This window comes from Eretmochelys imbricata, chromosome 1 (genome assembly GCF_965152235.1).
Source record: "Eretmochelys imbricata isolate rEreImb1 chromosome 1, rEreImb1.hap1, whole genome shotgun sequence".
NCBI lineage: Eukaryota > Metazoa > Chordata > Testudines > Cheloniidae > Eretmochelys > Eretmochelys imbricata.
In genome coordinates, this window is record NC_135572.1 from 35,085,462 (window position 1) to 35,098,074 (window position 12,613).

Genomic DNA, 12,613 nt, shown 5'->3' on the forward strand with positions numbered 1-12,613 from the left:
CAGTTCAATGCAGCCACTTCCTGCTCTTTTCTACCAATTGAAAACAGAAATTCCTTCATTTTAGAAGTTTATCTGCCTGTGACAGCTTACGGCAGTTGCTTGCCCTTGATGTATCTGTCTATCTTTCCGGACTGAGAGCACTTGCTTTGTCAGACAAATTGTAGATTAAGTTTTTGAATCTTTGTTTTCTTTTGTGTTTCTCCTATCTTGTTTTTCAAGGGTTCATTTCAAATGAAAATTCCTTTCACCAGTACCTCACTACACAACATTTAAGTGGTTTCCTGTGATGCTTTCTGGATGGCAAACTCTTAGGTCCCTGCCACAAGACTAATAAAATCTCCAATTCTGCTCCTGGCTGGAGTTGTTAAGGCATGCTGTCCTGCTTAAGGGCTTGGGAGGGATCTAGAGACTGTAGATGCTTTATCTTTCTGTGTTGAGGTCAAGACTTGCAGGAACTCTTGAGCCCAGAAACTTGAAGACACAGAAATCTGACATGCAGAAGAGGCATTCCTGCATATCTGACCTGAGGTATGAGCTCCAGGCAATTGGTTATCTGTGCCTTAACTTTGTTACATCAGTGTGAGGTAGGGGTGACACTATGTTTCTCTGGATACATTGATGCCAGTCAAAGGAGACTCAGATTTAGCTATTCAATGTAGAATAGGCAATCTAATGCATCAGCATCTTTGCCTAGATGCACCAGTCAGGAAAAGTGCCTCAGCATCCCTACCTCAGCACATTGGCACTAATACCTTAACAATTGGCAGATAAGGCACCCTCGTGCATCTTTGGAGTAAGGCAGCTCACTAGCATATAGAAGTGAGGTGCATTGCATATCGCTGAGGTGCCTCATCATGCCAGTGCTTTAAACTTGCTGCAAGAGTGCCAAGAAGGTGAGGTGTCACGTCACGCTGGTGTATAGTTGCCAGAAGGTGAGGTACCTAACCACACAAGCTTCAGAGGTGAGATCTCAACTGTCAGACCTGTAGATAAGGTCCACCAGAAGTCAGCTCCTTGGCATTGGCATCTTGGACATACCCCAAGTTTTGACACTTTGGCATGGAGGTGCTTTAAAGGTATTGGTGTCCCCTCTGTCCTTAGATGCTAAGAAGGCTGGGCTGATATTTGAGCATTAGTTACCCTCCATGGTTTGATGGTACTCACTGAAAGGAAATTGCTTGACTGCATCTGTCACAGAAGGGCTCCCTTGATGCTTTAGTTTGGAAAGGTTTCAGAATAACAGCCGTGTTAGTCTGTATTCGCAAAAAGAAAAGGAGTACTTGTGGCACCTTAGAGACTAACCAATGTATTTGAGCATAAGCTTTCGTGAGCTACAGCTCACTTCATTGTCTTTAATTTGGAAAGGCACTTTCGAGCATCGGCACCTGTTCAGGTTTTTGCCATCACACTTTATTGCCCAAGTCAGTTCATGGCTGCAAGCTATCCTAGAATAGTAACAGAGCTTCCAGTGTATTGAGCTATCTTCCAAGGCACCTGTGGGATTACCATATCTTCAGAGCAAGCTTCACTGATGTCTTTGGTGATCTAAGGCTACCTACCGGAACACAGCAGTTTGCTGTCCTTGGTGCTTCTTACATTGTTTAGCTCTTCTTCTCTGACAGCAGATGGTCCTGTGCCACAGAAAGGAAGTAATTCAAGGAGTGGACAGAGCAGATGCTCTTCTCAGGAACACCTGAACCAACAGTGCTCAGGAGGTTTCCTCCAGTTAGACCCCAGCAGCTCCATATTACAAGGTCTGATGGCTCTGTGTTCTGTATTCCAAATGTTGGCAGTTCCATACTGAGTGGAGTTTTTACTTTAGGCACTTAGGGTAGGGACTCCTTCTTACCAATGTTGCGTGCCTTAATGACACACTAGCCACAGAGTCTCTGAGATTCTAGGCCCTTTCCTGATGTTCTAGCTCCTTGGTGTTGTTGGATCCACCACCTCTAAAATCACTGAGGCTCCACAATGATATAATTGCACTGATTCTTTTCCTTATCTCTTCTTATAAGCCCAACATCTTGTTCTTACTAAGGACACTAGTTGTTCACTTGGCTTGTTTTCACTGGTGATTATTATTTGGTTGTCAAAGCCCCTTAATCATCATCTGGTCAAGATATACATATTTATTTAAGGCAAATCATCAACTTATTAAAAAAATCAGTCAGAAAATATTTTGCCACTGTTACAAGTAACCTTAAGGTTGCTGTAAGTAGGAGAAATTAGCCAAAAACATCATTTTTTTCAAAGGAGAGGAAAAAATCTTTAAAAAGATTTAAACCTAACTCCCCTTTGACACCACCTCTCCACTCGATAATTGTCCTGTTCTGTTCATTCCATCTGAAGCATCTGGTACTGACCACTATCAGAAGACCGGATACTGGGCTAGATGAACCATTGATCTGAGCCAATATGGCCGTTCTTGTGTTTTTTTTTACACTTGATAATGGATTGTCACGTAGTGTTACCTTCTTATTACAGTAATCATAATTTTCTCACTGTTACCTTGTGCTTCCCACATCTTATATTTGTGTGTTGTCTCTTGACTTATACTTTTGATCAGAGACTGTCTCTTTTTATCATATGTATGTACTATGCCTATATGCATAGCACAGGGGGCCCTTATCCTTGATCAAGACCACTAGGCTTCATCGAAACATAAATAATAAGTAGTAACACTGATTTCAAAACAAGAAACTCTTTGATTCATATTTGAACAAATTTGTTTTCAGTCTGTTTTTAAATTAACATTTTTCAAGCTGATGGCCTTCTCTTAATCTTTCTTATATTGCATTTCAGTCCCACAATTTGTTTATTGTTCTGTTCAGAATTCCCTTCCGTGAGTCAACATTATCTCCAGTCTAAGATGATTCTATTATTAGGCCACCTACTACAATTTTTTTAATCAGCCTTTTCTCTTATTTTCCAAATCTAATTAAGTTAATTTTGAAGATTTAGGAAATAATTAGTCTTAGACATTTAGACATATATATATGTGCTGTTGTTGATGTTGTTGTTTAACTATATTATATATACACATATACATACACACACACACACACGCACGCACAACTAAGTTGTTTTTGTCTACCTAGGCCCCTCCAGGCCTAAAAAAGAATTTGATGAGAACCTATGAATCGTGGAGTCCAGAGCAGATTGGTAAAAAGGGCAATTTGTCTCGAGCCCATGCACTCTTTAGTTTGGCATGGTTTCATGCTGCATGCCAAGAAAGAAGAAATTATATCCCTCAGGTAAATACTGTAACTTCTTGCCAATATTCGGTTTGTTTACTAAAATATTTTCTTTCATTTCATAATGAAATCATTTCATATTTACCAGCTTTTAAGTTTGTTGTTTAACATAAAATATGCACTTTTTTGTATGTTGGGGCATGCACAAGTGATAAATATAGTGTGACAAAGTTCCTCCTCTACCTTGGTGGGTCTTGCGCTTATTGGCGGATTTGCTCACTTTGGAGCTTCACGGCAGCCCTCAGTTTGGCTGTTTTCATGAACCCACAGTCCAGGTCAACTCCTCCTGTGTCTGACCAGGAGTTGGGAGGTTTGGGGGGAACCCGGGTCCGCCCTCTACTCCGGGTTCCAGCCCAGGGCCCGGTGGAATGCAGCTGTCTAGAGTGCCTCCTGGAACAGCTGTGTGAAAGCTACAACTCCCTGGGCTACTTCCCCATGGCCTCCTCCCAACACCTTCTTTATCCTCACCGTAGAACTTTCCTCCTGGTGTCTGATAATGCTTGTACTCCTCAGTCCTCCAACAGTATGCGTTCTCACTGTCAGCTCCTAGCACCTCTTGCTCCCAGCTCCTTACACACGCATTACAAACTGAAGTGAGCTCCTTTTTAAACCCAGGTGCCCTGATTAGCCTGCCTTAATTGATTCCAGCAGCTTCTTGATTGGCTGCAGGTGGTCTAATCAGCCTGTCTGTCTTAATTGTCTCCAGAAGGTTCCTGATTGTTCTGGAACCTTCCTTGTTACCTTACCCAGGGAAAAGGGACCTACTTAACCAGGGGCTAATATATCTGCCTTCTATTACTCTCCTGTAGCCATCTGGCCCGACCCTGTCACAATAGCTACTGATGTGGAACTTTTTGGTGGCTACTAATTTGGAGATCTTAATGATTGGATATGGCCTCAGTACAGAATTGGGGCTTAATAGCACAGACACCTACAGCTTTTCAGAGTCCCACTGGTTCCAGTGGAACTCTTCATGGGCTTAGAGATCTGAGCTAGCTGATCCTGATACAGGTCTGGGGCCCTGTGACAAAGTGTATGTGCTCCCTCTTGCATGTTTCAAGAAAGCATTAAAAGCCTCTTCACCAAACAGAAAGGTAGAAACTAGCCCTTAAAGATCACCAAGTTGGCAAACCTGGAAGTAGGAACTGGCTTTTCCAAGGCAAGGAGGATGATGTCTGGTCTCCTCCTGAACCTAGATCCTGGGTGGGAGAGATAAAATTGGGGAATTATTTACCTCGCTTGTACTGAGAAGAATTATACTGAAGCCTAGAGACTATAACCATAGTAAGAACTTCCTTGTTTCTTTGTTTTCCAACTGGATCCTTGGCTGAAGGGGGCAGCCCTGACTAGAGAAAAGGAAGCTTCCCTGCATTTGGTTTGTTTTTATTTGGACACGTGGCTAAATGAACCTTTCCTGTGACTATTTTATTGTCCTTTGATTTAGGCTGGAATGATTGGAGTCTTTTTTGTTTTTGCTTTCTTTTCCTTTTTGGGTCTTTGTTTAAAGGGACTATGACCCTAATTGCAGAGGTGGCTGATGGTGTTGTTGAAGGACCTACAGGGTCACTGCAGTAATATTATGACTGGAAGTTTGGTTTTGAATGTGTCATCCAAACATTAGAACACTTGAGGATATTGCATAATAACATTGATCAGATGTATAGAGAATGGAGACATGGCCAGCCATAAGCAAAGAAATCAGCATACTCTCCACTATGGAAATGAAGATATTGAGGTGGTCAACTGGTTGGCCACTCCAGGAAATAAAATGAGGTTAAGGGCTAATGCAGCTTGCTCCAATTGAAGGGAAATTGAAGGAGGTGAAGGTACTTTGGTGTGGACATATCCAACTGAGACCTGAGTGTTATATTGGTAGGATGGCCCTTGCAATGATCATGGACAGAAAAGTCCAAGGGAGAGGCCAAAGATTTGGCACATGAACTGGATATCAGCAGACCCTAGATAAGCCAATTTGCAGGACAACCAGGCATACAATCATGAGTTTGGGAAGTAGGTTATAAAAATTTCTGATCCAGAACATGGAAAGATGCAAGAAAAAAGAAAAAAAAATATGATTAACATAGAATATTGTTTCTTGTTAAAAACAGTATAATATAAATTAAGATCACTTAGAATCATAGAATATCAGGGTTGGCAGGGACCTCAGGAGGTCATCTAGTCCAACCCCCTGCTCAAAGCAGGACCAATCTCCAATTTTTGCCCCAGATCCCTAAATGGCCCCCTCAAGGATTGAGCTTGCAACCCTGGGTTTAGCAGGCTAATGCTCAAGCCACTGAGCTATCCCTACCCCCACTTCATCATTATGAAATTTCACTCTTGACTGTGAGCCTTTTATGATTTTGGCTCCCAAAGCTAAAACCTACTGCCTGTTCCAATCTGCCATGCTTCCACACTTTCCTCCTTCAAGTCATTTTTCAAAATGTACTTTGTCCATAAAGGCTTCTAAAAGTAGACTTCTATGCAGAGATGTGTTAATTTACCAAAAGACTTAAAATTTAACCTCAAATTAGAACAGTCCACACAGAAATCATGGAAATAATAAAACTTCACCACTCAGATTTCAAGGTCAGAAGGACCAATTATGTTCATCTAGTTTCATCTCCTTCTTGACACAAGTCATTTCCTCTGTTATACTTGCATCTGGCCCGATAACTTCTGATTGACACTGCAGCATATCTTTTCAAAAGAGAGCAGAGGTTGAGTTAAAGATTCAAAATGATGGAGAATTTACCATGTCCTTTAGTAACTTGTTTGGATGACTAGTTAATTGTTAAAAATTTTCATCTTTTTCCAGTTTGAATTTTTTTGAATTGAACTTCCAGCCATTGAATTTTGTTATGTCTATGCTCTAGTAGCAGTTATATTCTCCCTTTGTGGGTAATATACTGTGACCAAGTCACCTCTCAACCTCTGTGACAGAGCTCCTTTAAAGCAAGCTTTCCAGACCCCAAATCATTTTTGTAGCACTTGTCTGAACCTTGTCTGATTTTTTCAGCATATTTTTTTAAGTGTGGATACTAAAACTGAACAAGTATTCCTGTAGTTGTGCCACTAATAAACCATAGAGATAATATTACCTCCTTATTCTTGCTCAGTATTCCTTTTATGTATTGAAAGATGGTTTGCAATGGGAGCTTGAGTTCAGTTTGTTATCTACAATGGCATATTGGGCTGCATTAGTAGGAGCATTACCAGCAGATCGAGGGAAGTGATTATTCCCCTCTATTTGGCACCGATGAGGCCACATCTGGAGTATTGTGTCCAGTTTTGGGCCCCCTACTACAGGAAGGATGCGTACAAATTGGAGGGAGTCCAGCGGCAAGCAACAAAAATAATAAAGGGGCTGGGACACATGACTTACGAGGGGAGGCTGAGGGAACTGGGCTTGTTTAGTCTACAGAAGAGAAGAGTGAGGGGGGATGTGATGGCAGTCTTCAACTACCTGAAGGGGGGTTCCAAAGAGGATGGAGCTCAGCTGTTCTCAGTGGTGGCCGATGACAGAACAAGGAGCAATGGTCTCAAGTTGCAGTGAGGGAGGTTTAGGTTGGATATTAGGAAACACTATTTCATTAGGAGGGTGGTGAAGCACTGGAATGGGTTACCTAGGGAGGTGGTGGAATCTCCATCCTTAGAGGTTTTTAAGGCCTGACTTGACAAAGCCCTGGCTGGGATGATTTAGTTGGGGTTGGTCCTGCTTTGAGCAGGGAGTTGGACTAGATGACCTCCTGAGGTCTCTTCCAACCCTAATCTTCTATGATTCTAATGACCTCTAAGTCCTTTTCAGAGTTCTTGTTTCAGGATGCGGGATTGCATTCTGGAAAGTATGGCTTACAGTATTTGTGCCTAGATGTAGGGCATTTCATTTGCTGTATTAAAATGCATGTTATTTGATTGCCCCCATTTTAGCAAGTAATCTAGGTTACTCTGTGTGAATGACCTGTTCTCATCATTATTTGCCATCCCACCTATCTCTGTTGCATCTACAAACTTTATCAGCAATGATTTTATATTTTCTTCCATATAATTTAATTTAGAAATTTTAATAGTGTTGAAGTGAGAATAGGTCCCTGCTGAACTCCCACCAGAAACACTGCTATTTGCTGATGATCTCCATTAACAATTTATGTTTTGAGATTTATCAGTCAGATAGTTTTTAATTTATTTAATATATGGTGTATATTCCCCTTTGTGCCTATATGCCTCTTTGTCTTGTAAACATTTTGGGACAGGTACTTTTTGTCTTTATACTTGTTTGTAAATTACTTAGTATATGTTAATACTATACAAAGAATAATACAGTTTCCAATAAATAAGGATCTAGGACTGGGCCAGCAATTAAGAATGTACACGTTGAAGGCATCATTGCTTGCTTGCTAATGGCTTGCTCCATTTTTTTCTGTTTTTTTTCTTAATATAGAGGTAAAATAAGATGAGGAGTATAATGGTTGGCATGTGTTGTAGACAGTGGTTAAAAGAAGCAGACATACTTATCAAAGTCCGAAAGGAAACTGAAATTCAAAAAAGCCATTGAGAGTAAGGAAGTGAGGTGTCTAGTTATAATTATCAATGAGTCATTGTTGCAACAAGCGCTATTAGGGAAGGGAGAGAGTTGCACGCTCATGTCCATCATTCTCAAGAAGGGTTGCTGATTAGGATTTTTAAAATATATTTATTTTTATAGAAAAACTCTCAGTTGCTACACAAGTAGGCATACACCTGATGGCATCTAGCCTGTATGTCTATGTAAAATTAAACACATTGATAGAGATGTTTTTCATATTGTCTCTCTGCTGCCTGTTTCTGTATCTCTGAGCAGCAGCCTAGAAAAGATGGCTTCAAACCAGTGATGTGGATTTTTTCCCCCGGGTGTTACGTATTATATATATTCTGTAAAAAGCTATTTTTGTTTACTTTTTCATGTTCATTTAATGCTCATTGTTTCATAACTCATATTAACTTTTTGTGTGTTTGTTTTAATGATAGGGTTGGACCAAGTTTTATGAATTTTCTTTATCTGATCTCCGTGCAGGGTATGACGTTATTGATGGACTCTTTGATGGTATGTTATTCCTTAAGGATTGCTGATTCCTTTGTTTGCCTAGTCCAGTATTTCTGACTGTCTTCCATTTCAGATCTTTATAAAATTAGCAGATCATAGATCAATTTATTTTTTTAATAATTTGGCTGTTTTAATTAGAGCTGAGTGGGGGATGACAATTCTGTTTTGTGGCAACTGTTGAGGTTTTTAAATTTGTTTCTGTTCTTGTCACGATGCGGGACTCACCCGTGTGGCACCTCCTCCTGGTCTCCCAAGGAATTAGCTCTTCCAGCCTCCAGAGCACCCTCTTCAGGCAGGTGTCCTGCTTGCTGCTGGCCCCCGTGTCTCTCCCAGATCCCGGTGCCCCTTTTACCCAGGATGCTGCCCTCTGGCAGTACCTCCACAGTTTCTGGGTCTCCCTCCCCTGGAAACCCCCACCCACTATCCCCACCTCACCTCAGTCTTTGGCTACTGCCAGTCACCACTGAGCCCCCGCACACTGGGGTGGACTGCAGTGTATAAGCCAATCATCACAGGCAAGGGGGGTTTGGACCTGCTGCCTCTGCCTACCTTTGGGCTGTTCCCTGCAACCCCAGTACCTATCTGGCCTTACACTAGGCCTGCAGCCTGGGGGGTTTCCAGGCCAGAGCTCCCTAGCTCCCTTGGCCTTCCTCCAGCTCTGCTCCACCTCAGGTATTGTGGTACGCTCCCCAGCAGCCAGGCCTATCTCTCTCCACAGCTAGAGGAGACACTATGCTCCTGGCCCACTGCCCTCTTATAAGAGCCAGCTGAGGCCTGGTTAGGGCATGGCCACAGCTGAGCCTTCTTCCCCCAATCAGCCTGGGGACTGCTTGCTCCCAGCCACAGCCCTCTCCCAGGGCTGATTTCAAGCCCTTCAGGGCAGGAGCAGGTGACCACCCCACTACAGTTCTGTTTCTGGATCAAAAACAAAATCTTCTGAACATTATCACAGAAGTAAGCGTGAGTGCTTGTGTGTGGTCTGGAGGGTTCAGTCACTGGCCTGGGATGTGGGAGACCCAAAATCAGGCAAAGCCGGGACTTGAATGTGGGTGTTTCACATCCCAGGCCAGTGCCCTAGCTACCAGGCTATAGTGTGTACGTGTCTCTTTTCACTCCTCTGCCCTGGATGAATGATACACATCCACAAAACAGCATATTTCAGCAAAATTTCATTGTGTTGAAAATGTTCCAACCAGCTCTAATTTGGATCCTCTGTTTATCTTACTTAAATGAAAAATATAAGGGTTTTTTTGGTAAGGCCTTTAAGTTCCAAATCCCAATAAAACTAGTGATCCAATATTCAAAAGTGTTCAATATCTCTAGCTTCTATTGATTTAAATGGGATTTATATGTGGCTAGTACTTTTGGAATTCATTCTATGTACATGCAGACTTAACAGTTTGAATATATTACCAAGAGACTTTAGGCCATCGATATTAACTGTTGTGTTGAGGGTAGTTTTTCCTGCAGTAATTGGAGTTTGAGTGTGAACACTAATAACTTAAGTGTGATACCAAACCTTTTCATTTGAAGAATCTCAAGGTTCTTTTGCACCATAATTACTTCACCCATGCTAAACAATCACATATTGGATGAAATGCGGCATTGATTTAACCCTCCTCTGTAGTTTGGGACAAAGAAGTGAGAGGGAGAGACATTTTATTTGAAACTGTAGGATATAATTAAGTGGGCAGAGTGTAATTTATTGAATACAATTTGGTCAGAACACCAAAGTTAACATCCTTAATTTTAAACACATTGTTGTGTGATCTTTTATTATCACAGATAACCTGGACCTCTTTTTACATCACATAAGAAAGCCAGCATCTCAGTAACAATGTCTTCTTTTGGCATGGTAGAGTATTATTCAATCACCCTGCTTTTTTTATGAGGCCTGATGAGATCACAGCACAAAGTGATATGGCTGTAACACACTTAAAGATCCATTGGAGTTAGGGGAGTTGAACAGGTTGATGACAAAGGATTAGGAGATAGGAGGCCACAATTGAATATGGAATGGCCTCTAGTGAGAAGGTGCTTTTGTTCTCCAACTAAATAGGGTTGATTGATATGTTTGAGGTCTACGATAAAAAGTTCCCCAAGACATCTGCAATATTTATGTCATTCGGTAGGATTTAAAACACATTAATTACACTCTTATCACATGAAAAAATATTTGAGAACATCTGCAGTACAGCTGTTGGAACATATAATATTTTACATTTTACAGTTATTTTATTTTACTTTTTGGTTAGAGTTACGAAATAAATTGCTAAGTAATGATTTTATTACTTTACTGGGTTTCTTTGTATTTCCTTGTTTCTCTGAAGGTTAACTGTAATAAGAGGAAATGTTCATCACACTATGCAAAAAAAGGTCAATGTGACAGTAATATTTTGTAATTTACAGGTTCCAAAGATTTTCAGTGGGAATTTGTGCATGGCCTGTTTGAAAATGCTATTTATGGAGGTCGCATAGATAATTACTTTGATATGAGAGTCCTTCGGACCTATCTGGAGCAGCTTTTTAATTCCAGAGTTATTGGAGGTTTAAATCTTAGGGGCAAAAAGATGACCAGCTTCCCATATTCCATCTCTCTACCCAATTCCTGCAGCAGTTTGGTATGTATGCTTGCCTTGTTATCAGACATGGAAACCAAATCTTGTTCTTTTTCTTACAGTACTAAATTAGCAAATGAACATACTAATTAAAGGCAGATTCCTGCAAGCTGCTGAGCACACTTCAATCCCACTGAAATTAATGGGAGCTGAAGGATATTCAGTCCCTGTAGGACTATGCCCTATAACACTAATAGTAAGAGGCAGTAAGGGGTAGTAAGAAATACCCTGTTTCATATTCCTTCCAGCCTCGCCCATAATGAGCCTTTATGCCTTGTACCAGAACAGTAGCTTGAGTGTCTTTTAGACACAGAGCTGGTTCTACTCTACCCCTCCTATCACCATATAACCATATATTTTAATGCCACACATTTCATACTTTGTATAATAAATGGTAGCTTATCAAAAATTTAAATGTAAGTGGAAGCATCTTGCAATGGACTACAACACGAAGAAGGACGTGACTAATAGTTCCAAATTGAAATTCCAAATAGTGAAAAGCTTTAAAAGTGGTGTTAATAGCAATGTAGGATATACATCAAACTGATCTGTGGAAGTCTTGTAATTGTACTGCAGAGAGCCTTTGTCTGGTGAAATCACAGCTTCACTGTTATTGGAGTTGTTGTTTATCGATTGTAAACTGAAGCAATTGGGGATTTCTGTTCTGTTTCATTACAGTGTTTCAATATTAGCATATGTTCATATGCTTAAGTCATTTCATTTTAGAGCTGGTACTATTTTAGTGATGTCCACAAAATGCTGTTATGCAATTAATTATAAATCCTATGAAATGAGAGTTTATGTTTTGAAAATATAGTGCTGGAATTATCCTGACCATATACTGTTGATTTTCATGAGCTGTGATTGCACAGAAAACTTTTACAATTATCTATACTCTTTCTACCTTTTTTTGTAGGATTACCGTGATATTATTGAAAGCCTTCCAGAAAATGATAAACCCGATTTCTTTGGCCTGCCTGCCAATATTGCACGCTCTTCTCAACGCATGATCAGTTCCCTGGTAAGTTTTAAATTTTGCACTGCTTGTTAGTATCATCTGAAATATGACCAGCCCGGGAGACCAGACATCTGTTCATAAATATGCATTTCCATAAGAAAATCACATCACACTGAGACATTTTTAGTTTGTTGCCTGTTACACTTTGAAAACTTTTGTGTAATGTTCATTATAAATTCAGAATGTTGGAATTATTTAAAAATAACTTCTGCAATTATTTGGTAATACAAGTAAAATGTTTATTTGGGTCACTTCACATGTTTTGAGTTCTGTTCTGCTGTGGGAGTTAATTGTGAGACATTACTTAATGTTTTAAATAGTGTAAACATTTGAAATACTACTTACTTAGAACGAATAACTTGCTTTGGTGGCCAAGTGTCTCCTACAATTTTGTGAAGTAGGGTCTTTTCCCCTCTCTGCAGCTCTGGAGGCAGTTCAACATCACAGCATAGCCACACTGGCTATCCCCCTTCTTCGACTTGTGACCAGAATTCTGCCTCCACAGTAGTAGCTAGTCAGGAGCAAAGCAAACAGACACTGTTTCCTTTGCCAACTTTACTTTTAATTTGTTTTTCAGACAGTAGTGAGCAATGAAGCTATTTTCCTTCCCCTCCTCTTCCACTAGATTGGGTAATTGGCACAA

At 40.6% G+C, this 12,613-nt stretch overlaps 1 protein-coding gene across 2 annotated transcripts in view; it reads left to right on the top strand.

Moving 5' to 3' along the window:
* The window catches only part of DYNC2H1 (dynein cytoplasmic 2 heavy chain 1), a 397,803-nt gene that overhangs the window by 243,804 nt on the left and 141,386 nt on the right, over positions 1–12,613 (top strand). For both annotated transcript variants that reach the window (XM_077805779.1, XM_077805787.1), the window contains exons 79-82: positions 3,099–3,254; positions 8,259–8,334; positions 10,744–10,955; positions 11,869–11,973. In XM_077805779.1, the coding sequence (XP_077661905.1) occupies positions 3,099–3,254; positions 8,259–8,334; positions 10,744–10,955; positions 11,869–11,973 (549 nt within the window). The remainder of the gene's footprint in view (positions 1–3,098; positions 3,255–8,258; positions 8,335–10,743; positions 10,956–11,868; positions 11,974–12,613) is intronic.